At 61.3% G+C, this 25777-nt stretch overlaps 3 protein-coding genes across 3 annotated transcripts; all 3 read right to left on the reverse strand.

The window, feature by feature from the left end:
- Nucleotides 1-402: 402 nt before the first annotated feature.
- LOC121734405 lies at nt 403-2547 on the reverse strand. The gene has a single exon (XM_042125016.1). It carries the CDS (start codon nt 2545-2547, stop codon nt 403-405), a length of 2145 nt encoding a protein of 714 aa, XP_041980950.1.
- An 807-nt stretch (nt 2548-3354) lies between these two features.
- Nucleotides 3355-5865, reverse strand: LOC121734406 (actin cytoskeleton-regulatory complex protein PAN1-like). Its single transcript, XM_042125017.1, has 2 exons — nt 3712-5865; nt 3355-3582 (listed from the first exon to the last, which is right to left on the reverse strand). Exons 1-2 carry the CDS (start codon nt 5863-5865, stop codon nt 3355-3357), a joined length of 2382 nt encoding a protein of 793 aa, XP_041980951.1.
- A 13393-nt stretch (nt 5866-19258) lies between these two features.
- On the reverse strand, nt 19259-21700 carry LOC121734408 (neurofilament heavy polypeptide-like). Its single transcript, XM_042125018.1, has 2 exons — nt 20168-21700; nt 19259-19366 (listed from the first exon to the last, which is right to left on the reverse strand). The coding sequence occupies exons 1-2, from the start codon at nt 21698-21700 to the stop codon at nt 19259-19261; spliced, it is 1641 nt and encodes a 546-aa protein (XP_041980952.1).
- Between the last annotated feature and the right edge of the window lie 4077 nt (nt 21701-25777).

The following is a 25777-nucleotide window of genomic DNA, read 5'->3' on the forward strand; positions in this document are numbered from 1 at the left end:
AACCCCACGCCGAGGACTTGGCGTTGAAGTCCCCCGCCACCATGACGGGAAGGGGGGCCAGCCTCCTGATCAGCGGCCCTAGAACATCGAGGAATTGTTCTAGGGCGGCTAGGTTGCGGTTTGGGGAGAAGTACACCCCGACGATGCACATATCTCCCCGAGCGGCAACTATGTATCCATCCCCCCTCATTCTGGGTATGAGGGGGGGCCCAGTACCTGGACTCGCCACTATTGCCACGGAGCCCACATTGTCCCCAGCCCAGTGCGGCAAGGGAGGAACGAAGTAGGGCTCCGACACGACCGCCACATCAATCAACCACTCCGTCATCGACTGCAGGAAGAGGTCCTGAGCCGCGGCGGAGTGGTTCACATTAGCCTGTAGGACGCCGAGATGACCAGTCATTACTCTGTCATCTCGGCATCATGCGCCACCAGCCCTCTCCCGGATGGAGCCGGGGCGGAGGGAATCTTCCCACGTACTGATGGGGGGTTACACGCTCTCCCCCCCATCACGTGATCTGCCTTCAGGCCGGCATCGCTGCAAATTGCGCAGCGTAGCAGGGACGACTCACAGCCGGCAGCTTTATGCCCCGGATTGCCGCAGCGATAACAGAGGTTGCTGCGGTCTTTTTCGCAGCTGCACAGTCCGGACATGTGGCCCCTACCCAGGCACCTGTAACAATGCCTGGGTTTGTGGCCCTCATGGATGAGCCGCACCCTGCTCCAGCCAACGCGAATCGCTCCAAGCTTTATGAGCCGCTTGGCAGCGACCACAGGGCAAGATACCCGCACAGTGCCCACACCTCTAAAATTGAATTGTGGTTCGCCAACCCACACTTCTCCACGGGAGCATCCGCCCTCAGCAGCCATAGCCGCCCTTATGCCCTCCTTTGTGGCAGTCTCGTCCAGACCCGTCAACCTAAACTCGGTTTTCATGACGGGCCTGACCACATCTGCAACCTCACACAGGAGCTCTCCCATTTTCTTTGCAAGGGCGTCCGCCTGCTCGCCACTGGCGCGCCCTGGCACTTCTATGAGGCGAGCTCCTGTCGCCGCCGTCTTTACCCGAATGGGCCCAATCCCCAGCTCCTCAAGGTTCAGCTGCTGTTGGGCCCGAATGAGCACAGACCCATAGGTTTCCCCTTTAGCCGCCGCTTCTGGCCGCAGTTTCACAACTACGGCCGAGGATTTAGGAAGGACCAACTTCGCCCCCTTTTTCTTTTGGGAGACAGGGGGCACCGGAGCATCCTGTGCCTTCTTCTTCCTCGGCGCCCTACGCCTAACAACCTCAGTCCATGCCTCATTTGGCGCCGAGGAAGGAGCTGGCGCTGCAACCTCCGCCGACTTCTCCACCACCACAGGCACTTGGGTCCCATTGGAGGCGACCGGACCAAAGCTGGACCAATCTCCTCCCTTCTTTTTCCCCTTTGGGGGATGTCCTTGCCGCACCGGAGGACGAACTGGTAGAGCCGGAAATTCTTCACGGCTCTTTTGAGCCGGTTTCGGAGCCTTTTCGGGCGCCACAGTTGCCACCTGGGTCGATCGCACCGCCAAAACCGGGGACCCTTCCCTTGGCGTCGGCGAAACTTTATCAGCTTGGGCAGCCCTCTCTTCTCGAGCTGCCCTCTTCCTGTCACTCGCCAATGGCGGGCGAATAATCGGAGGAGGCGGCAGACGTGCCTCCAGCGACGAAAGACGACTGTCGATCATGTTGCCGACAAGCCGAGCAACACTTTTCTCCAAAATGCCCAGCTGCTCGCTGGACATCTGGTTCGGCACCGACGGTTGGCCTTTTGCCGCCACCTTGGCCTCCTCAAAATCGCGTCTATAGGCGCGCACCTCTTCACGAAGGTTTTCCACCTCCCGCCGAAGCCTTCCATTATCAGCACGGAGGCGACGTGTCTCTTCTGCCTCCGTACGGGACACCAGCGCTTCCAGGACTGTTTTCACAGCCCCGGTAGCCTTTCTTATTTTGCTGGCATACCCTCCCTTCAGGTTGGTGGATCTGCCAGCAATGCCAAGGATCTCCTGGAGGTTAGCCACGGCAGCATCTACCAACTCATCTGCCCCCATTTTGTCCACGTCCAGGTCAAGGGGACCAGGTGGGACAGCTTCCTGGGCGACCTCAGACGCCGGCTTCAAAAAAGCCCTTTTATCAAGGGCGGCAGCGAATTCGGCTTCGCGTGCAACCTCCGTACTGCCTCGGCGCGTCTGTCGAGATCCGCGAGCCCTCCCGCGCTTAGCCGAGCACTTCAACCCCGACAACTCCACAGCGTCTTCCGGATCCTCGGTGTCGGAGACCTCGGAGAACAAGCGTTTTGACTTGCTCCTATCCCGAGATATCTCCGACTCCGAGCCGGAGTGCATACTCCAATCGAGAGCCTCCTCCAGAGTGATTCCAGCACGAGTGCGAACCCTCTGGCTGATTCCCTCGCTACCGCTCAGGACACCACCAAACTCGAGCCTAAGGCCCCTTCCGGAGCACCTCTTGCCCTCCCCCCCACTATCCTTTTCACCCCCCTCAGCCTCCTCCATACCTTTCGGCATGGTGCCAAGTCAAGGGTTGGTCACCCGCCAGAAAAACTCTGGCAGGCGACAACAATGACTATCACCAAAGACTGATGTATACCACCACCTATATTAATAATACAAATAAGAAAGAGCCACCACCAAAAAATTAAATAAAACTACACCTAAATAATAAAACTAACCTACTGCTATATTTACACGCCCCTTTCAGGGGTCGCCCCCACAAAATGCCCTGGGACAAACTCGTCAACCGAAGACACTCTATATGGACGACCTACTGAAATTTCTGCAGAAAACTGCAAATACACAAAATGAGAAATTTCTCCCGAACCCCTGGGGATTTCGGAATAATTTCGCCACCAAAAAATCGCTAGACGCTGTACGCATTAGAGGACACCAAGAACTCAAAAATCCGCTGGCAAGTAAACACAAAACCACAGAAAGTTTAAGCTCGCCCCCAACCTAACCTAACCTAACCTAACCTAACCTAACCTTTTTTTTTTTTTTTTTTTTTTTTTGAGGAGGGGAAATACGTTACGTATCCCCCGCCCCCTCGGGGGAAGGGACGGGGGTATGTGGGACTCCCTACACGAGGTTTACCCACTAAAACCCCCCCATGCCCTCCTTCTGGCTGTCGTGGGGCGCGGGCACTAAACCGGACTTCCGCACCCATCACGGCCATTCGCCGCATCCGGCACTACTCCACTGCGGCGGCTGGTGTTCTGCCGCCGCCTTTCTCCTCCGAGAGCTCCCCGGGCATCTAGGGACCTTTCTTCTCGGGGCCCTTCGCGCGGACGGTGATCCCCCGATCAACCGCCCACGGGCCTATGGCTCCACCTCCATGGCGGGCTGGGGCTGACTAACCCCAGCACCGCCGGCTCCAGGCTCTTTTGGCCGAGCCTTGTCGGAGGGAGCTCCGCGTCTTTTCCGGCGCTTGGTGCTGGGGAGCGGCTTCGCTGTGACGCAGCCGCTACTACCCAGCACGTGGTCCTTCTCCTTGCCGAGTGCCTCACAGAAGAAGCAGTTGGGATGCTTCTCCCGGCACTCGGCGGCCTTGTGCCCCGGTTTCCCACAGCGGAAACAATTCCGGCTGCGGTCCACCGGGCACTGGCATGTCGTCGCCAGGTGGCCGGTATCAAGGCATCGATAACACCGCTTAGGCCTCGCGGCCAGCAGTGTCACCTTCGCCGAGACCCAGCCCACTCGCAGCCGCCCCAAGCTGAGCAGCTTTTTGGCTGCCGCGACGGGGACGCTCAGCCAAAGCGAGCCATCGCCCCACCTTCCTTTCTTAATGGGGCCCGACCTGATGGAAATAGTCGGGCACCCGCCTTCTCTGGCGACCGCTTCGAGCACGTCGGCGGTCGTGGTCGAGTCGTCCAGCCCGGCTATGCGCATCTCTACACATTTCGCCGGGCGGCCAATCGTCACAACTTCGGGGTCCAGCGCCTCCCGCATTTTTGCGGCGAGGGCGTCCGCCTTTTCATTGGCGCCCTCACCAGGGATGGTGAGGACGCGTGCGCCAGTCTGGGCCAAGCGGAAGCGGAACCCGACCCTGTTGATGCCCAGTTCCTGCACTTCGCTCCCGACCGCGTCCTTCGCCTTTAATAGTACGTCCTTGTACGTGACCCCCTTCTCCGCAGCACTCGCCTTCAGTGTGACGGTGATTGCTGCGGTGTTGGGGGCACGGAGCTTGGCTTTCTTCTTCTTTTTGTTTTTGGGGGCGGCTTTAGCTGGAGTAGCCGCCCCTTTCTTCTTTTGTTTGGGCCTGCGCGGGTCCACAGTTGTCCACGGGGCCTCGGCAGGAGGGGCGTTGGTGTTCTGCCCCCCCTTTGCCGCCTCCTGAGCGGCCATTGATGGCCGCTTCTTCCTCTTTTTCTTTGGCTTTGCAGCCCTCTTCTCAGTAGTTGCGGCGGGTGGCTGTAAAGGAGCCGCCGCGCCGCCTGCTGAACCCTTGTCCGGCGCCATTGCCGTCGCCGTCTTCTTCGGCTTCGGCGTCTTCTTCTGTATCGCTGTTGGTGGGGCGTCGGGTGATGGCCCTGCGCTGTCCGCCACCAGCGGCGGTCTCCTTCGAGGCTCCGGCAGAAGCCTGTCCTCCAGGCCGGCAATCCTGGCATTAAGCATGTTGCCGAAGGTCTCAATGTTGGAACGTGAGACCTCCGACAACATCTTTTGCAGGTCGTCGGCTGCGGGCCCAGTGACGCGATGGCGGAGCTCCTCCAACTCCCGGCGCATCGCGTTTACTTGGCGCAGGAGGCGGTCGTTCTGCGCCTCCAGTGCCCGCATTTCCTCCGTTTGACCACGGCCCCTCATTTCGGTGACGGCCGCTTTGATCGATGCGACTGCCTCCTTAAGGGCGCGCTGGTACGTGCCCTTCAAGTTGGAGGACCTTGTGGCGACCATCGTCACCATTTCCAAGGCCCTCTCTACGCTACCCGCCAGGGCCGCGCTCGTCTGCTCCGTGTCTTCTGCAGTCGGGGTAGGGCTTGCGCGAAGGGAGGCTCGCGCCTCTCTCGCCTCTCGCTCCTCCCGTGCCCTCCGGGCTACCTCCTCGACTTTCGCCCTGAAGGCAGCCCGGCGTTCCTCCTCCTTCTCCTTGTTGAGCTCCGCCTGAGCTTTTCCAAAGCCGACGTATTGGCCGGTCGTTGGTGGCCGGCCACGTCCCTTCTTAGCCTTGGGCACCGCTCCTCTACCAAGGGGCGGCGCCTTGTCGTCTTCCGAGATTCGCCGTTTGCGGCGTGTCCTGTCCGGGTCTGTGGGCAAGCCCTCGGAGTCCATCGACACGTCAGATGTCATGTCGTCGGAGTCCAAGGGCCAGTCCTCACTGTCGTCTCCGGTATCGTCTCGTCCTTGGGGAGGCGGTAGGGAGAATTCACGCATCACGTCGCGCAGAACGACGCGAGGCGAGCGCGTCAACTCCCTACGTTCCTCTTCGTCATGTCCGGTAGGAGTAGGAGCGCGGGGCTGCGTCCCGAGAACATCCCGGTACTGCAGCGCAGGCGGCAGGTCGGGTAAGTCCCGGATTGGACAGCCCCGCTCCTTCTTTCTTTGAGCCAGTCTTTTCACCCGCTCTACGCCGTTAGGCTGGTAGACGGAGAAATCCACGTCTTCGTCCGTGATTGCGTCCGCCGCCGGCGCGGTTAGGTGCGCCGGTTTCGGACATTCGCGCGTTGTCGCGCCCTCTCCTTCTTTCGCCGTTGCAACGGCCCCCTTACCCTCACACGCAGTTGGTGCCGCCCCCGTATACGTGCGGCAGACTCCCGGCGAACCGGGAGTGCGGGATTCTCCAGTGGTACTGGTACCCGCCCGGGGAGTATTTTCCAATTTGCGTTTCTCCATATTGTGATCTTTAGAGGGAGATTCTGCCCTGGTGCCCTTGCGACGTAAGCCACCTGCTCGCCATGCATCCCAAGGCCGAGCACCACAAACCGGGGATTAGGGACCCACGGGTCCATCCATCTCACAAACACACCCAGATATATACGATACAAACATACAAGAGTGTAGAGAAGAGTTAACCAAAATGAGAAAGATATAGTAGAGAAGGTGGTGAAAAGATAGACAAAATAAAATAAACAACAAACGAAGAGTATACTATAAAAAGAGAGAAATACAGGAAAGACCGGTGTTCAGCCATCCTGGATACGTCACTTCGTGTAAAGGGCGGGGTGACGTACCCAGGCGCCCAGGGACACGAACGTGGACGGACCGGTATCGCCCCCGACCTTTTTTTTTTTTTTTTTTTTTTTTTTTTTTTTTTTTTTTGAGGAGGGGAAATACTTTACGTATCCCCCGCCGCGCACGGGGGTGGGCGACGAGGGTATGTCGGACTCCCTCCGGCTCGGTGCGCCGGAGGTTTACCGACTAAAACCCCCCCATGCCCTCCTTCCGGCCGTTGTGGGGCGCGGGCACCATACCGAACTTCCGTACCCCACACGTCCGTTTGCCGCATCCGGCACTACTCCACTGCGGCGGCTGGTGTTCTGCCGCCGCCTTTCTTCACCGAGAGCTCCCCGGGCATCTAGGGAGCTTTCTTCTCGGGGCCCTTCGTGCGGGCGGTGATCCCCCGATCAACCGCCCACGGGTCTATGGCTCCACCTCCATGGCGGGCTGGGGCTGACTAACCCCAGCGCCGCCGGCTCCAGGCTCTTTCGGCCGAGCCTTATCGGAGGGAGCTCCTTTTCTCTTCCGGCGCTTGGTGCTGGGGAGCGGCTTCTTTACTGTGATGCAGCCGCTGCTACCCAGCACGTGGTCTTTCTCCTTGCCGAGTGCCTCGCAGAAGAAGCAGTTGGGTTGCTTCTCCCGGCACTCGGCGGCCTTGTGCCCCGGCTTCCCACAGCGGAAGCAGTTCCGGCTGCGGTCCACCGGGCACTGGCATGTCGTCGCCAGGTGGCCGGTGTCAAGGCATCGGTAACACCGCTTAGGCCTCGCGGCCAGCAGTGTCACCTTCGCCGAGACCCAGCCCACTCGCAGCCGCCCCAAGCTGAGCAGCTTTTTGGCTGCCGCGACGGGGACGCTCAGCCAAAGTGAGCCATCGCCCCACCTTCCCTTCTTTATGGGGCCCGATCTGATGGAAGTTGTCGGGCACCCGCCTTCTCTGGCGACCGCTTCGAGCACGTCGGCGGTCGTGGTCGAGTCGTCCAACCCGGCTATGCGCATCTCTACGCATTTCGCCGGGCGGCCAATCGTCACAACTTCGAGGTCCAGCGCCTCCCGCATTTTTGCAGCGAGGGCGTCCGCCTTTTCATTGGCGCCCTCACCGGGGATGGTGAGGACGCGTGCGCCAGTCTGGGCCAAGCGGAAGCGGAACCCGACCCTGTTGATGCCCAGTTCCTGCACCTCCCTCCCGACCGCGTCCTTCGCCTTCAGTAATACGTCCTTGTACGTGACCCCCTTCTCCGCAGCACTCGCCTTCAGTGTGACGGTGATTGCCGCGGTGTTGGGGGCACGGAGCTTGGCCTTTTTCTTCTTTTTGGGGGCGGCTTTAGCTGGAGTAGCCGCTCCTTTCTTCTGCCTGCGCGGGCCAACGGTGGTCCACGGGGCCTCTGCCGGAGGGGCGTTGGTGTTCTGCCCCCCCTTTGCAGCCTCTTGAGCGGCCATTGATGGCCGCTTCTTCTTCTTCTTCCTTTTAGGCTTTGCAGCCCCCTTCTCTGCAGGCGCAGTCGGCGGCTGTAAAGTGGCCGCCACGCTGCCTGCCGAACTCTCGTCCGGTGCCTTGGCCGTTGCTGACTTCTTCGGTTTCGGCGTCTTCTTGGGAGCCGCTGTTGGTGGGGCGCCGGATGATGGTCCAGCGCTGTCCGCCGCCAGCGGCGGTCTTCTCCGAGGCTCGGGCAATAGCCTATCTTCCAGGCCGGCGAGCCGTGCATTCAGCATGTTACCGAAGGTCTCGATATTGGAGCGCGAGACCTCCGACAACATCCTCTGCAGATCGTCAGGTGCGGGCCCAGTCACGCGACGCCGCAGGTCCTCCAGCTCCCGGCGCATCGCATTGACTTGGCGCAGGAGGCGATCGTTCTGCTCCTCCAGTGCCCGTATTTCGGCCGTTTGACCGCGGCCCCTCATCTCCGTGACGGCCGCTTTTATGGATGCGACCGCCTCCTTGAGGGCCCGCTGGTACGTGCCCTTCAAGTTGGAGGACCTTGTAGCGACCATCGTCACCATTTCCAAGGCCCTCTCTACGCTACCCGCCAGGGCCGCGCTCGTCTGCTCCGTGTCTTCTGCAGTCAGGGCTGGGCTTGCGCGAAGGGAGGCTCGCGCCTCTCTCGCCTCCCGCTCCTCCCGCGCCGCCCGGGCTACCTCTTCGACTTTCGCCCTGAATGCAGCCCGGCGTTCTTCCTCCTTTTCCCGCCTTAGGTCCTCTTGGGCCTTAGCTAGGCCGACGTATTGGCCGGTCGTTGGTGGCCGGCCACGTCCCTTCTTAGCCTTGGGCACCGCTCCTCTACCAAGGGGCGGCGCCTTGTCGTCTTCCGAGATTCGCCGTTTGCGGCGTGTCCTGTCCGGGTCTGTGGGCAAGCCCTCGGAGTCCATCGACACGTCAGATGTCATGTCGTCGGAGTCCAAGGGCCAGTCCTCACTGTCGTCTCCGGTATCGTCTCGTCCTTGGGGAGGCGGTAGGGAGAATTCACGCATCACGTCGCGCAGAACGACGCGAGGCGAGCGCGTCAACTCCCTACGTTCCTCTTCGTCATGTCCGGTAGGAGCGCGGGGCTGCGTCCCGAGAACATCCCGGTACTGCAGCGCAGGCGGCAGGTCGGGTAAGTCCCGGATTGGACAGCCCCGCTCCTTCTTTCTTTGGGCCAGTCTTTTGACCCGCTCTACGCCGTTAGGCTGGTAGACGGAGAAATCCACGTCTTCGTCCGTAATTGCGTCCGCCGCCGGCGCGGTTAGGTGCGCCGGTTTCGGACATTCGCGCGTTGTCGCGCCCTCTCCTTCCTTTGCCGTTGCAACGGCCCCCTTACCCTCCAACGCATTTTGTGCCGCCCCCGTATACGTGCGGCAGACTCCCGGCGAACCGGGAGTGCGGGATTCTCCAGTAGAACTGGTACCCGCCCGGGGAGAATTTTCAAAAGTGCGTGTCTCCATGATTTGATCTATTAAGGGAGATTCTGCCCTAGTGCCCTTGCGACGTAAGCCACCTGCTCGCCACGCATCCCAAGGCCGGGCACCACAAACCGGGGATTAGGGACCCACGGGTCCATCCATCCACAAACACACACACATATGTACACATAAACACACGCTGGTGTATAGAAGAGTTAAATAAAATGAGAAGGATAGAGTAGAGAAGGTGGTGAAATATGAGACAAAATAAAATAAACGACAAACGAAGAGTAAACTATAAAAAGAGAGAAAGACAGGAAAGACCGGCGTTCAGCCATCCTGGATACGTCACTCCGTGTAAAGGGTGGGGTGGCGCACCCAGGCGCCCAGGGACACGAACGTGGACGGACCGGTATCGCCCCCGTATCGCCCCCGACCTAACCTAACCTAACCTAACCTAACCTAACCTAACCTAACCTAACCTAACCTAACCTAACCTAACCTAACCTTTTTTTTTTTTTTTTTTTTTTTTTAGGAGGGGAAATACGTTACGTATCCCCCGCCCCCTCGGGGAAAGGGGCGGGGGTATGTGGGACTCCCTACGAGAGGTCTACCCACTAAAACCCCCCCAGCCCTCCGTCAAGCGCCTAGTGCGGGAGGGACGGGAACCGCGGAGCGACTACAACTCCGCCCCTCCCAGCGCACTGCCGCAACCGGCACCTTCTTCGAGCGGCTTGAGCCGCTGACCTCACCGAGAGCCCCCCGGGCTATAGGGGGGCTGTCTTCTCGGGACCCATACTGTGGGCGGGATCCCCCGATCACCGCCCACGGGTCTTAGGCATCCGTCTCCATTCGGGCGGAAACGGGCGGAGCCCGCGCGCCCCTTGGCCTCGACTTCTGTCGGGCCTTTTTGGTCGGCGCCTTGTCTTCTCCGGGGGGGGGGGGGGGGGGGGGGGGGGGGGGGCGGCTTTGACGTAGATGGGCATCTACCCAGCTCGTGCCCCCTTTCGGCCCTGCCAGCGGCCTCGCACAGGGCGCAGTTTGGTGTTGCAGCCCCGCACTCCGCCGCCTTGTGCCCCGGTTTCCCGCACCGAAAACAAGTCCGGCTACGTTCCACCGGGCACTGGCACTTGGCAGCCACGTGGCCGGTGTCCTGGCATCGGAAGCAGCGCGTCGGCCTCACGGCCAGCAACGCCACCCTCGCCGACACCCAACCAATACGCAACCGCCCAGAGCTCGAGAGCTTCTTGGCGGCCGCGACTGGGAGGCGGACCCAGCACGATCCGTCCCCCCGTGGCCCCTCTCTTATTGGCCCCGCCCGAATATCTCCGGCCTGGCACCCTCCATCCAGTGCGACCGCCTCTACCACTTCTGCGGTCGTCACGGAGTCATCTAGGCCGGCGATGCGCATCTCCGCGCTTGCAACCGGCCGTCCGACCTTCACCCCTGGTGGCAGGACGGTCCTCAGCCTCGCGGCAAAGGCGTCCGCCTTTTCATTTGCGCCCTCGCCGGAAATCGCGAGGAGGCGCCCTCCGGTTCGGGCCCGGCGGAAGCGGACTTGCGGAATGTCAAGTTCCGCGATGTTCACCGCCCGCCGGGCCGTCTCAAGCGCCTTGGCGTATGTCATACCCGCCTTCACGGCCGACTCCTCTATGGTCAAAGCAACGGCCGCAGTGGCGGGGACGCGAAGCCTTGGCTTTCTCTTCTTCTTCGGGGCGGCTGTAGATGGTGTAGCCGCCCCCTTCTTCTTCTTACCCTTTGGGCCCACCTTGGTCCAAGGGGTCTCAGTACGAGGGGAGCTGGTGTTCGCTCCCCCCTGTGCCGCCTCCTGAGCGGCCATTGACGGCCGCTTCTTCTTCCGGCCCTTCTTGGCCTTGGGCGCCTCGGGCGCGGCAGGGGCCTCTTGCGGGGCCACTGCGGCTGGCTGTCGTGTCTTCTTTGGTGCCGGTTTCCCCTTGGCCTTCTGCTTCGGGGGCCCCGGCGTCTGTTCCGGTGGCGCCTCAACGCTTTCGACGGCGGCCGGTGTGATACTCCGGGCTCTGTCCGCCGCGAGCGGAGGTCGCAGTCGAGGCTCTGGGAGGAGCCGACTCTCCAGTCCGGCCAGCCGAGCGTTCAGCATGTTGCTGAAGGTCTCTACGTTGGAACGAGAGACCTCAGACAACAGCTGGCGCATGTCCTGCTCGGCCGGCTTCAACACCTGACGGCGTAGCTCCTCTAGCTCTTTGCGCAAAGACTCCACTTCATTCTGGAGCCGCGCATTCTGAGCCTCGAGGGCCTTCATCTCTTCGGTCGCTCCGCGACTTCTCATTTCGGCGACGGTGGCGCGTATGTCGCTGACCGCCTCCTTGAGGAGCCGCTGGAACGTCCCCTTGAGGTTGTTCGACTTCGCTGCAACCATGGAGATCGTTCCCAGCGAAGTCTCAACACATTGGGCCAGAGCGTAGTTGGTCTGCTCTGGCCTGTCTTCTTCCATGGCGGCGGGGCTCGCAAGGAGCGAAGAACGCGTCTCTCGCGCCGCCCTGGCCGCCTCGGCTACCTCCTCCTCGGCCTGGAGTCGAAGGGCCTCCTCTTTCTCTCTATTGAGATCGGCCTGCGCCTTTGCCAAGCCGACATATTGTCCGGTCGTTGGCGGGCGGCCGCGTCCTCTCTTGGGTTTGGGCACCGCTCCTTTACTGAGGGGCGGCGCCATGTCGTCGTCAGAGCGCCTCTTCCGGCGCGTCATATCCGTGAATGCGGGCAAGCCCTCAGAGTCCAGCGATATGCCAGACATCTCACTGGAGTCCGAGAGCCAGTCCTCGCTGTCATGTCCGTGTAAGTCACGTCCATGTTGGGAGACTCGACCGCGAGGGGAGTCTCTACCAATGTCGTCTTTTCCGGTACTTGGAGGCGGCATTTTCACGTCGCGTGTCAAAAGAACACGCGGCAGATCCTTGTCGCCTCTCAGTTTCTTCTTCTGCATCAACTTCAGCATCCGCTCAACGCCGTTAGGCTGCGGCTGACTGAAGTCGATGTCTTCGTCCGTTAGAAGCTCCGCCGCCGGCGCGGTAATGGGCGCCGGCTTCGGGCTGTCGCGCTTCTTCGCGCTGTCTCCTCCTCCTCCCAACGCAGCCAAAATGGCCCGCTGTCTCGCCGCCTTAGCGGCCTCCTCGTCCTTCCTCGCCGCCTTAACGGCCCCCTCGTCCTTCCTCGCATTAGTTGGCCCCTCCGTATACACGGGCCGGCCACCGTCCGAAGACGGCGCATGGGATTCCCCGGCTCCTGAGGAACCGAGACCCACCCGGAGAATACTTTTGCTAATACGATCTGCCATCTTTACTCACTACGACACCCCGGGTCGCGGGCCCCTTCGTCACACTGTGGGCGCAGCCAAACATACAACAACAAGCACGCACACAAACACACGCCATACCGGCGTTCAGCCACCCCTCCCGTGTCACCGTGAAAACGCTCACGATGGCACGGGGGAGGTGCCCAGGGACACGACGTGGACGGACCGGTATCGCCCCCAACCTTTTTTTTTTTTTTTTTTTTTTTTTTTTTTTTTTTTTTTTTTTTTTTTTTTTTAAGGAGGGGAAATACGTTACGTATCCCCCGCCCCCTCGGGGGAAGGGACGGGGGTATGTGGGACTCCCTACAAGAGGTTTACCCACTAAAACCCCCCCATGCCCTCCTTCAGGCCATCGTGGGGCGCGGGCACTTAGCTGGACTTCCGCACCCAACACGGCCGTTCGCCGCATCCGGCACTCCTCCACTGCGGCGGCTGGTGTTCTGCCGCCGCCTTTCTTCACCGAGAGCTCCCCGGGCATCTAGGGAGCTTTCTTCTCGGAGCCCTTCGTGCGGGCGGCGATCCCCCGATCAACCGCCCACGGGCTTATGGCTCCACCTCCATGGCGGGCTGGGGCTGACTAACCCCAGCGTCGCCGGCTCCAGGCTCTTTCGGCCGAGCCTTATCGGAGGGAGCTCCTCGTCTCTTCCGGCGCTTGGTGCTGGGGAGCGGCTTCTTTACTGTGATGCAGCCGCTGCTACCCAGCACGTGGTCTTTCTCCTTGCCGAGTGCCTCGCAGAAGAAGCAGTTGGGTTGCTTCTCCCGGCACTCGGCGGCCTTGTGCCCCGGCTTCCCACAGCGGAAGCAGTTCCGGCTGCGGTCCACCGGGCACTGGCATGTCGTCGCCAGGTGGCCGGTGTCAAGGCATCGGTAACACCGCTTAGGCCTCGCGGCCAGCAGTGTCACCTTCGCCGAGACCCAGCCCACTCGCAGCCGCCCCAAGCTGAGCAGCTTTTTGGCTGCCGCGACGGGGACGCTCAGCCAAAGCGAGCCGTCGCCCCACCTTCCTTTCGTTATGGGGCCCGACCTAATTGAAGTTGTCGGGCATCCCCCTTCTCTGACGACCGCCTCGATGACGTCGGCGGTCGTTGCCGAGTCGTCCAGCCCGGCGATGCGCATCTCTACGCATTTCGCCGGGCGGCCGATCTTGACCACCTCCGGATCCAACACCTCCCGCATTTTTGCGGCCAGTACATCCGCCTTCTCTTGTGCGCCCTCGCCAGGGATGGTGAGAACGCGAGCGCCGGTCTGTGCCTGCCGGAAGCGAAACCCGACTCTGTTGATGCCGAGTTCCTGCACTGCCCCACCGACCGCGTCCTTCGCCTTCAGCAGCACGTCCTTGTACGTGACCCCCTTCTCCGCAGCACTCGCCTTCAGTGTGACGGTGATTGCCGCGGTGTTGGGGGCACGGAGCTTGGCCTTCTTCTTCTTCCTAGGGGCGGCTTTAGATGGAGTAGCCGCCCCTTTCTTCTCCTTGGGCCTGCGCGGACCGACGGTGGTCCACGGGGCCTCGGCGGGAGGGGCGTTGGTGTTCTGCCCCCCCTTTGCCGCCTCCTGAGCGGCCATAGATGGCCGCTTCTTTTTCTTCTTCTTGGGCCTCTCAGCCCTCTTCTCTGCAGTTGCGGCGGGTGGCTGTATAGGAGCCACCACGCCACCTGTCGAATCCTCGTCCGGTGTTTTTGCCGTCGCCGTCTTCTTAGGCTTCGGCGCCTTCTTCTTTGGAGCTGCTGGTGGTGGGGCGCCGGGGGGTTGCCCAACGCTGTCCGCAGCCAGCGGCGGTCTCCTTCGGGGCTCCGGGAGGAGCCTGTCCTCCAGGCCGGCAATTCTTGCGTTTAGCATGTTGCCGAAGGTCTCAATGTTGGAACGTGAGACCTCCGACAACATCTTTTGCAGGTCTTCGGCTGCAGGACCAGTGACGCGACGGCGGAGCTCTTCTAACTCCCGACGCATCGCGTTCACTTGGCGCAGAAGGCGGTCGTTCTGCGCCTCCAGTGCCCGCATCTCCTCGTTTTGTCCGCGACCCCTAATCTCGGTGACGGCCGCCCTGATTGACGCGACCGCCTCCTTGAGGGCCCGCTGGTATGTCCCTTTTAGATTTGAGGACCTTGTGGCGACCATCGTCACCATCTCCAAGGCCCTCTCTACGCTGCCCTCTAGGGCCGCGCTGGTCTCCTCCGATGTCTCCTCGGCTGGGGCAGGGCTTGAGCGAGTGGAGGCTCGCGCCTCCCTCGCTTCTCGCGCCTCCCGCGCCACCCGGGCCACCTCTTCCACCTTCGCCCTGAAGATAGCCCGGCGTTCCTCCTCCTTTTCCCGTTTAAGGTCCGCTTGGGCCTTAGCGAGACCGACGTATTGGCCGGTGGTTGGTGGCCGGCCACGTCCTTTCTTAGCCTTGGGCACCGCTCCTCTGCCAGGGGGCGGCGCCTCGTCCTCGTCCGAGATTCGCCGTTTGCGGCGTGTCTTATCCGGGTCTGTGGGCAAGCCCTCGGAGTCCATCGACACGTCAGATGTCATGTCGTCGGAGTCCAAGGGCCAGTCCTCACTGTCATAGCCGGTGATGTCACTTCCTTGGGGAGGCGGCAGGGAGAATTCGCGCATCACGTCGCGCAGAACTACGCGAGGTGAGCGCGTCAGGTCCCCACCGACCTCTTTGTCTCGTCCGGTTGGCAGCGCAGAAGGCGTCCGGGGTGACGACATTTTGACGTCCCGCCAACGCAACACCTCTGGCAGATCGGCGTCGCGTACTGGGCAGTTCCGCTCCTTCTTGCGCTGCATAAGTCGCTTTATCCGGTCTATAGCATTAGGCTGCGGACCGGAAAAGTCAACGTCTTCATCGGTTATTGCTCCCGCCTCCGACGCGGTTAGGTGCGCCGGATTCGGGTTCGCGCTTATCTTCGCGCCCTCTCCACTACTCGCCGCCGCAGCGGCCCCCTCATCCCTCATCGCACTAGTTGGCCCCTCCGTATACACGGGCCGGCCACCGTCCGAGGACGGCGCATAGGATTCCCCGACTCCTGAGGAGCCGAGACCCACCCGGAGAATACTTTTACTTGTACGATCTGCCATGACTCTACGCTCCGACACCCCGGGTCGCGGGCCCTTTCGTCACACTGTGGGCGCAGCCAAACATACAAGACCAAACACGCACACAAACACACGCCATACCGGCGTTCAGCCACCCCTCCCGTGTCACCGCGAAAACGCTCACGATGGCACGGGGGAGGTGCCCAGGGACACGACGTGGACGGACCGGTATCGCCCCCATCGCCCCCAACCTAACCTAACCTAACCTAACCTAACTAACCTAACCTACCCTTTTTTTTTTTTTTTTTTTTTTTTTTTTTGAGGAGGGGAAATACGTTACGTATCCCCCGCCCCCCCGGGGGAGGGGGCGGGGGTATGTGGGACTCCCTACACAAGGTTTACCCACTAAAACCCCCCCATGCCCTCCTTCCAGCCGTGAGATGCGGGTACTTTCTAAGACTTCCGCGTCCTCACGGCCGTTCGCCGCATCCGGCACTACTCCGTTACGGCAGCTGGTGTTCTGCCGCCGCCTTTCTTCACCGAGAGCTCCCCGGGCATCTAGGGAGCTTTTCTCTCGGCGCCCTTGGTGCGGGCGGTGATCCCCCGATCAACCGCCCGCGGGCCTATTGCTCTACCTCCATGGCGGGCCGGGGCTGACTAACCCCGGCACCACCGGCTCCAGGCTCATGCGGCCGAGCCTTGTCGGAGGGAGCTCCTCTCCTGCGGCGCTTTTTCGTAGCGGGGGGCGGCTTCTTGGCTGTTAAACAGCCGCCGCTTCCCAGGACGTGCCCGCTCTCCTTGCCGAGTGCCTCGCAGAAGAAGCAGTTGGGTTGCTTCTCCTGGCACTCGGCGGCCTTGTGCTCCGGTTTTCCACAGCGGAAGCAATTCCGACTGCGGTCTACCGGGCACTGGCATGACGTCGCCAGGTGGCCGGTGTCAAGGCACCGGTAACACCGCATAGGCCTCTTGGCCAGCAATGTCACCTTGGCCGACACCCACCCCACTCGTAGCCGCTTCATGCTAATCAGCTTCTTTGCGGCCGCGACGGGGACGCTCAGCCACAACGAGCCGTCGCCCCACCTTCCAATCTTTATTGGGCCCGTCCTGATGGAGTTAGACGGACACCCTCCTTCTCTTGATACCGCTTCGATGACCTCCGCGGTCGTAGCCGAGTCGTCCAGCCCGGCGATGCGCATTTCGACGCATTTCGCCGGGCGTCCGATCCTCGCCATCTCCGGGTCCAGCACCTCCCGCAACTTTGCAGCAAGGGCGTCTGCCTTCTTGTTGGCGCCCTCACCAGGTATGGTGAGGACGCGAGCGCCAGTTTGGGCCTGACGGAAGCGGAACTCAAGCTTGTCGATGTTGAGTTCCGCCATCCCGGCCGTTGCGGCGTCTTTTGCCTTTATAAGGACGTCTTTGTATGTTACCCCCTTCGCCGCGGCGCTCTCCATTAGCGTGACAGTGATTGCCGCGGTTGCGGGGGCACGGAGTTTTGCCCTCTTCTTCTTTTTGGGGGCGGCTTTAGCTGGAGTAACCGCCCCTTTCTTCCTCTGTTTGGGCCTGCGTGGACCTACTGTGGTCCACGGGACCTCGGCGGGGGGGGCCTTGGTGTTCTGCCCCCCTTTTGCCGCCTCCTGAGCGGCCATTGATGGCCGCTTCTTTCTCTTCTTTTTGGGCTTTTCAGCCCTCTTCTCTGCGGGTGCGGCGGGTGGCTGTAAAGGAGCCGCCGCGCCTTCCGCCGAATTCCTGTCCGGTTCTTTAGCCGTCACCACCTTCTTCGGTTTCGGCGTCTTCTTTTTAGCCACTGGTATTGGGGCACTGGCTGAGATATCCACACCATCCGCTGCCAGCGGCGGTCTCCTTCTAGGCTCCGGAAGAAGCCTGTCCTCCAGGCCGGCAATTCTTGCATTTAGCATGTTGCCGAAGGTCTCAATGTTGGAACGTGAGACCTCCGACAACATCTTTTGCAGGTCATCGGCTGCGGGACCAGTAACGCGACGGCGGAGCTCTTCTAACTCCCGGCGCATCGCGTTAACTTGGCGTAGAAGGCGGTCGTTTTGCGCCTCCAGTGCCCGCATCTCTTCGTTTTGACCGCGGCCCCTCATCTCGGTGACGGCCACCTTGATAGATGCGACCGCCTCCTTAAGAGCCCGCTGGTAAGTTCCCTTCAGGTTGGAGGACCTTGTGGCGACCATGGTCACCATCTCCAAGGCCCTCTCTACGTCGGCTGCCAGGCCGGCGCTTGTCTGCTCCGTATCCTCGGCCGGGACAGGGCTTGCGCGAAGGAAGGCTCGCGCCTCTCTCGCTTCTCGTGCCTCCCGCGCCGCCCGGGCCACCTCCTCGACTTTCGCCCTGAAGGCGGCCCGGCGTTCCTCCTCCTTCTCCTTGTTCAAATCGGCTTGAGCCTTCGCAAGGCCGACGTATTGGCCGGTGGTTGGTGGCCGGCCACGTCCTTTCTTCGCTTTGGGCACCGCCTCCTTACTGATGGGCGGCCCCATATCTTCCGAGTCCGAATTACGCCTTTTCAGGCGTGTCCTGTCCGGTATTGTGGGCAGGCCCTCGGAGTCCATCGATATGTCTGAGGCAGTATCGTCGGAGTCCGCGGGCCAGTCCTCACTGTCTCGTCCGGTAGATTGGTCTCGTCCTTGTGGTGGTGGTACGGAGAATTCGCGCATCACGTCGCGCAGAACAACGCGAGGTGAGCGCGTCAACTCTGTACCGACCTCTTCGTCTCGTCCGGTAGGAGTAGGAGCGCGGGGCTGCGTCCCGAGAACATCCCGGTACTGCAGCACAGGCGGCAGGTCGGGTAAGTCCCGGATTGGACAGCCCCGCTCCTTCTTTCTTTGAGCCAGTCTTTTCACCCGCTCTACGCCGTTAGGCTGGTAGACGGAGAAATCCACGTCTTCGTCCGTGATTGCGTCCGCCGCCGGCGTGGTTAGGTGCGCCGGTTTCGGACATTCGCGCGTTGTCGCGCCCTCTCCTTCTTTCGCCGTTGCAACGGCCCCCTTACCCTCACACGCAGTTGGTGCCGCCCCCGTATACGTGCGGCAGACTCCCGGCGAACCGGGAGTGCGGGATTCTCCAGTGGAACTGGTACCCGCCCGGGGAGTATTTTCCAATTTGCGTTTCTCCATATTGTGATCTTTAGAGGGAGATTCTGCCCTGGTGCCCTTGCGACGTAAGCCACCTGCTCGCCATGCATCCCAAGGCCGAGCACCACAAACCGGGGATTAGGGACCCACGGGTCCATCCATCTTACAAACACACACAGACATATACGATACAAACATACAAGAGTGTAAAGAAGAGTTAACCAAGATGAGAAGGATAGAGTAGAGAAGGTGGTGAAAAGATAGACAAAATAAAATAAACAACAAACGAAGAGTATACTATAAAAAGAGAGAAAGACAGGAAAGACCGGTGTTCAGCCATCCTGGATACGTCGCTCCGTGTAAAGGGCGGGGTGGCGTACCCAGGCGCCCAGGGACACGAACGTGGACGGACCGGTATCGCCCCCAACCTTTTTTTTTTTTTTTTTTTTTTTTGAGGAGGGGAAATACGTTACGTATCCCCCGCCCCCTCGGGGGAAGGGGCGGGGGTATGTGGGACTCCCTACGAGAGGTCTACCCACTAAAACCCCCCCAGCCCTCCGTCAAGCGCCTAGTGCGGGAGGGACGGGAACCGCGGAGCGACTACACTCCGCCCCTCCCAGCGCGCTGCCGCAACCGGCACCTTCTTCGAGCGGCTTGAACCGCTGACCTCGCCGAGAGCCCCCCGGGCTATAGGGGGGCTGTCTTCTCGGGACCCTTTATGCGGGCGGGGATCCCCCGATCGCCGCCCACGGGTCTAGGCCTCCATCTCCATCGCGGCAGAGACGGGCGGAGCCCGCTTGCCCTTAGGCTTCGGCTTTTGCCGGGCCTTTTTAGACGGGACCTTCTCTTCTCCGGGGGCCGGCTTTTTAGCAGATGGGCATCTGCCCAGCACGTGCCCCCTTTCGGCCCTGCCAGCGGCCTCGCACAGGGCGCAGTTTGGTGCTGCAGCCCCGCACTCCGCCGCCTTGTGCCCCGGTTTCCCGCACCGGAAGCAAGTCCCACTACGGTCCACCGGGCACTGGCACTTGGCAGCCACGTGGCCGGTGTCCTGGCAGCGGAAGCAGCGCGTTGGCCTCGCGGCCAACAACGCCACCCTCGCCGACACCCAACCAATACGCAACCGCCCAGAGCTCGAGAGCTTCTTGGCGGCCGCGACTGGGAGGCGGACCCAACACGATCCGTCCCCCCGTGGCCCCTCTCTGATTGGCCCCGCCCGAACATCTCCGGCCTGGCATCCTCCATCCAGTGCGACCGCCTCTACCACTTCTGCGGTCGTCACGGAGTCATCGAGGCCGGCGATGCGCATCTCCGCGCTTGCAACCGGCCGTCCGACCTTCACCCCTGGTGGCAGGACGGTCCTCAGCCTCGCGGCAAAGGCGTCCGCCTTCTCACTTGCACCCTCGCCGGAAATTGCGAGGAGGCGCCCTCCGGTTCGGGCCCGGCGGAAGCGGACTTGCGGGATATCAAGTTCCGCAATGCTTATCGCCCGCCGAGCCGTCTCAAGTGCCTTGGCGTATGTCATACCCGCCTTCACGGCCGACTCTTCTATGGTGAGAGCGACGGCCGCAGTGGCGGGGACGCGAAGCCTTGGCTTTCTCTTCTTCTTCGGGGCGGCTGTAGATGGTGTAGCCACCCCTTTCTTCTTCTTGCCCTTTGGACCTACCGTGGTCCATGGGGCCTCAGTACGAGGGGCGCTGGTGTTCGCTCCCCCTTGTGTCGCCTCCTGAGCAGCCATTGACGGCCGCTTTTTCTTTTTTCGGCCCTTTTTGGCCTTGGGCGCCTCGGGCGCGGCCGGGGCCTCTTGTGGGGCCTCTGTGGCGACAGGCTGCCGCGTCTTCATTTGGGCCGGTTTCCCCTTGGCTTTTGGCTTCGGGGTCCCCGGCGTCTGCTCCGGTATTACCTCCTCCGGTATTGCCTCTACACTCACGACAGCGGCTGGAGTAACACTCCCTACTCTGTCCGCCGCGAGCGGAGGTCGGAGCCGTGGCTCCGGTAAGAGCCGGCTTTCCAGACCGGCCAGCCGAGCGTTCAGCATATTGCTGAAGGTCTCTACGTTAGAGCGAGAGACCTCAGACAACAGCTGGCGCATGTCCTGCTCGGCCGGCTTTGTCATCTGCTGACGTAGGCCCTCTACTTCTCTGCGCATAGACTCCACCTCCTGTTGGAGCCGCGCATTCTGAGCTTCGAGGGCTCTTACTTCGTCTGTCGTTCCGCGGTTCTTCATTTCGGCGACGGTCGCGCGTATATCGCTGACCGCCTCCTTAAGAAGGCGCTGAAACGTCCCCTTCAAATTGTTGGACTTCGTTGCGACCATGGTGATCGTCGTCAACGAAGTCTCCACGCATTTAGCCAGAGCGTTGATGGTCTGCTCCGGCCTGTCACTGTCTATGGGCGCAGGGCTCGCAAGGAGCGAAGACCGCGTCTCTCGAGCGGCCCTGGCCGCCTCGGCCACCTCTTCTTCAGCCTGAAGTCGAAGGGCCTCCTCCTTCTCTCGGTTCAAGTCGGCCTGCGCCTTCGCCAAACCGACATATTGTCCGGTTGTTGGCGGGCGGCCGCGTCCTTTCTTAGATTTGGGCACCACCCCTTTACTGAGGGTCGGCGCCATGTCTTCCTCCGTGTTCCGTCTCTTACGGTGAGTCCTATCCGGGGTAAGTGCGGGCAGTCCCTCGGAGTCCAGCGACATGCTGGACATTTCGCTGGAGTCCGAGAGCCAGTCCTCGCTGTCACGACCGAGGGAGTCAAATCCATGTTGGGAGACTCGACCACGAGGGGAGTCTCTACCAGTCAGAGAGTCCTTTCCAGTACTTGGAGGCGGCATTTTCACGTCGCGTGTCAAAAGAACACGCGGCAGATCCTTGTCGCCTCTCAGTTTCCTCTTCTGCACTAACTTCAGCATCCGCTCAACGCCGTTGGGCTGCGGCTGGCTGAAGTCAACGTCCTCATCCGTTAAAAGCTCCGCTGCCGGCGCGGTAATGGGCGCCGGCTTCGGGCTGTCGCGTTTCTTCGCGCTGTCACCTCCTCCTCCTAGCGCCGCCAAAATGGCCTTCTGTCTCGCCGCCTTGGCAGCCTCCGCCTCACTCGACGCACTTTGTGCCGCCCCCGTATACGCGCGGCAGACACCCTCTTTCGAGGGTGCACGGGATTCTCCATTGCTGGTACCCGCCCGGGGAGTATTTTCCAAATTGCGCTTATCCATCATTGTTTCCCATTTAAGGCTGGGTCGACCTTGTGCCCTAATGACCTGGTACTCTCCGAGTGGCCATGCAGCCCATCGCCGGGCACGAAGCTTAGGCTTCGGGGCCCACGGGCCCATCCATCACACAATCACACACACATATATACTCAGAAACACACGCTGATGTAAAGAAGAGGTGAACAAAACGAGAAAGATAGAGTAGAAAAGGTGGTGAAAAGACAGACAAAATAAAATAAACAACAAACGAAGAGTAAACTATAAAAAGAGAGAAAGACAGGAAAGACCGGTGTTCAGCCATCCTGGATACGTCACTTCGTGTAAAGGGCGGGGTGGCGTACCCAGGCGCCCAGGGACACGAACGTGGACGGACCGGTATCGCCCCCAACCTAACCTAACCTAACCTTTTTTTTTTTTTTTTTTTTGAGGAGGGGAAATACGTTACGTATCCCCCACCCCTTCGGGGGAAGGGGCGGGGGTATGTGGGACTCCCTACACGGGGTTTACCCACTAAAACCCCCCCATGCCCTCCTTCCAGCCGTGAGATGCGGGTACTTTTCTAAGACTTCCGCGTCCTCACGGCCGTTCGCCGCATCCGGCACTACTCCGTTGCGGCGGCTGGTGTTCTGCCGCCGCCTTTCTTCACCGAGAGCTCCCCGGGCATCTAGGGAGCTTTCTTCTCGGGGCCCTTCGCGCGGACGGTGATCCCCCGATCGACCGCCCACGGGCCTATGGCTCCACCTCCATGGCGGGCCGGGGCTGACTAACCCCTGCACCACCGGCTCCAGGCTCTTTTGGCCGAGCCTTGTCGGAGGGAGCTCCGCGTCTCTTCCGGCGCTTGGTGCTGGGGAGCGGCTTCGCAGTGACGCAGCCGCTACTACCCAGCACGTGGTCCTTGTCCTTGCCGAGTGCCTCGCAGAAGAAGCAGTTGGGCTGCTTCTCCCGGCACTCGGCTGCCTTGTGCTCCGGCTTTCCACAGCGGAAACAGTTCCGGCTGCGGTCCAGCGGGCACTTGCATGTCGTCGCCAGGTGGCCGGTGTCGAGGCATCGGTAACACCGCTTAGGCCTTGCGGCCAACCTAACCTAACCTTTTTTTTTTTTTTTTTTTTTTTTTTTTTTTTGAGGAGGGGAAATACATTACGTATCCCCCGCCCCCTCGGGGGAAGAGGCGGGGGTATGTGGGACTCCCTACGATAGGTCTACCCACTAAAACCCCCCCAGCCCTCCGTCAAGCGCCTAGTGCGGGAGGGACGGGAACCGCGGAGCGACTACAACTCCGCCCCTCCCAGCGCGCTGCCGCAACCGGCACCTTCTTCGAGCGGCTTGAACCGCTGACCTCACCGAGAGCCCCCCGGGCTATAGGGGGGCTGTCTTCTCGGGACCCTTTATGCGGGCGGGGATCCCCCGATCGCCGCCCACGGGTCTAGGCCTCTATCTCCATCGCGGCAGAGACGGGCGGAGCCCGCTTGCCCTTAGGCTTCGGCTTTTGCCGAGCCTTTTTAGACGGGGCCTTCTCTTCTCCGGGGGCCGGCTTTTTAGCAGATGGGCATCTGCCCAGCACGTGCCCCCTTTCTACTTTGCCAGCGGCCTCGCACAGGGAGCAGTTAGGCTCTGCTGCCCCGCACTCCGCCGCCTTATGCCCCGGTTTCCCGCACCGGAAACAAGTCCCACTACGGTCCACCGGGCACTGGCACTTGGCAGCCACGTGGCCGGTGTCCTGGCAGCGGAAGCACCGCGTTGGCCTCGCGGCCAGCAACGCCACCCTCGCCGACACCCAACCAATTCGCAACCGCCCAGAGCTCGAGAGCTTCTTAGCGGCCGCGACTGGGAGGCGGACCCAGCACGATCCGTCCCCCCGTGGCCCCTCTCTTATTGGCCCCGCCCGAATATCTCCGGCCTGGCACCCTCCATCCAGTGCGACCGCCTCTACCACTTCTGCGGCTTGCAACCGGCCGTCCGACCTTCACCCCTGGTGGCAGGACGGTCCTCAGCCTCGCGGCAAAGGCGTCCGCCTTTTCATTTGCGCCCTCGCCAGAAATCGCGAGGAGGCGCCCTCCGGTTCGGGCCCGGCGGAAGCGGACTTGCGGAATGTCAAGTTCCGCGATGTTCACCGCCCGCCGGGCCGTCTCAAGCGCCTTGGCGTATGTCATACCCGCCTTCACGGCCGGCTCCTCTATGGTCAGAGCAACGGCCGCAGTGGCGGGGACGCGAAGCCTTGGCTTTCTCTTCTTCTTCGGGGCGGCTGTAGATGGTGTAGCCGCCCCCTTCTTCTTCTTACCCTTTGGGCCCACCTTGGTCCAGGGGGTCTCAGTACGAGGGGAGCTGGTGTTCGCTCCCCCCTGTGCCGCCTCCTGAGCGGCCATTGACGGCCGCTTCTTCTTCCGACCCTTCTTGGCCTTGGGCGCCTCGCGCGTGGCAGGGGTCTCATGCGGAACCTCTGCGGCGATTGGCTGCCGCGTCTTCTTTTGGGCCGGTTTCCCCTTAGCTTTTGGCATCGGGGGCCCCGGCGTCTCCTCCGGTATTGTCTCTACACTCTCGGCGTCGGCCGGGGTAACACTCCGGGCTCTGTCCGCCGCGAGCGGAGGTCGAAGCCGTGGCTCCGGTAAGAGCCGACTCTCCAGACCAGCCAGCCGAGCGTTCAGCATGTTACTGAAGGTCTCTACATTGGAGCGAGAGACCTCAGACAACAGCTGGCGCATGTCCTGCTCGGCCGGCTTCATCACCTGTCGGCGTAGCTCCTCTAGCTCTTTGCGCAAAGACTCCACTTCATTCTGGAGCCGCGCATTCTGAGCCTCGAGGGCCTTCATTTCTTCGGTCGCTCCGCGACTTCTCATTTCGGCGACGGTGGCGCGTATGTCGCTGACCGCCTCCTTGAGGAGACGTTGGAACGTCCCCTTGAGGTTGTTCGACTTCGCTGCGACCATGGAGATCGTTCCCAGCGAAGTCTCAACACATTGGGCCAGAGCGTAGTTGGTCTGCTCTGGCCTGTCTTCTTCCATGGCGGCGGGGCTCGCAAGGAGCGAAGAACGCGTCTCTCGCGCCGCCCTGGCCGCTTCGGCTACCTCCTCCTCTGCCTGGAGTCGAAGGGCCTCCTCCTTTTCCCTATTCAGATCGGCCTGTGCCTTCGCCAAGCCGACATATTGTCCGGTCGTTGGCGGGCGGCCGCGTCCTCTTTTGGGTTTGGGCACCGCTCCTTTACTGAGGGGCGGCGCCATGTCGTCGTCAAGCAAGCAAGCCCTCGGAGTCCAGCGATATGCCAGACATCTCACTGGAGTCCGAGAGCCAGTCCTCGCTGTCATGTCCATGTTGGGAGACTCGACCGCGAGGGGAGTCTCTACCAATTTCGTCTTTTCCGGTACTTGGAGGCGGCATTTTCACGTCGCGTGTCAAAAGAACACGCGGCAGATCCTTGTCGCCTCTCATTTTCTTCTTCTGCATCAACTTCAGCATCCGCTCAACGCCGTTAGGCTGCGGCTGACTGAAGTCGATGTCTTCGTCCGTTAGAAGCTCCGCCGCCGGCGCGGTAATGGGCGCCGGCTTCGGGCTGTCGCGCTTCTTCGCGCTGTCCCCTCCTCCTCCTAACGCAGCCAAGATGGCCCGCTGCCTCGCCGCCTTAGCGGCCTCCTCGTCCTTCCTCACCGCCTTAGCGGCCCCCTCATCCTTCCTCGTAATAAGTGGCCCCTCCGTATACGAGGGCCGGCCACCGTCCGAAGACGGCGCATGGGATTCTCCGGCTCCTGAGGAGCCGGGACCCACCCGGAGAATACTTGGCTTATTACGGTCACCCATACTTCAAAACTCCGACACCCCGGGTCGCGGGCCCTTTCGTCAAACTGTGGGCGCAGCCAAACATACAAGACCAAACACGCACACAAACACACGCCATACCGGCGTTCAGCCACCCCTCCCGTGTCACCGCGAAAACGCTCACGATGGCACGGGGGAGGTGCCCAGGGACACGACGTGGACGGACCGGTATCGCCCCCAACCTAACCTAACCTAACCTAACCTAACCTAACCTAACCTAACCTAACCTTTTTTTTTTTTTTTTTTTTTTTGAGGAGGGGAAATACGTTACGT

Source organism: Aricia agestis, chromosome 15 (genome assembly GCF_905147365.1).
Source record: "Aricia agestis chromosome 15, ilAriAges1.1, whole genome shotgun sequence".
Taxonomy (NCBI): Eukaryota; Metazoa; Arthropoda; class Insecta; order Lepidoptera; family Lycaenidae; genus Aricia; species Aricia agestis.

Coding starts and splice junctions, on each gene's coding strand:
- LOC121734408 (XM_042125018.1), bottom strand. CDS start 21,700: ATGGATAAGCGCAATTTGGAAAATACTCCCCGGGCGGGTACCAGCAAT. Junction 19,367..20,167: donor CTGAGGCCCCATGGACCACG/GTAGGTCCAAAG, acceptor TCTGCTAAAAAG/CCGGCCCCCGGAGAAGAGAA.
- LOC121734406 (XM_042125017.1), bottom strand. CDS start 5,865: ATGGAGAAACGCAAATTGGAAAATACTCCCCGGGCGGGTACCAGTACC. Junction 3,583..3,711: donor TGGGCTGGGTCTCGGCGAAG/GTGACACTGCTG, acceptor CCGGGGCACAAG/GCCGCCGAGTGCCGGGAGAA.
- LOC121734405 (XM_042125016.1), bottom strand. CDS start 2,547: ATGCCGAAAGGTATGGAGGAGGCTGAGGGGGGTGAAAAGGATAGTGGG.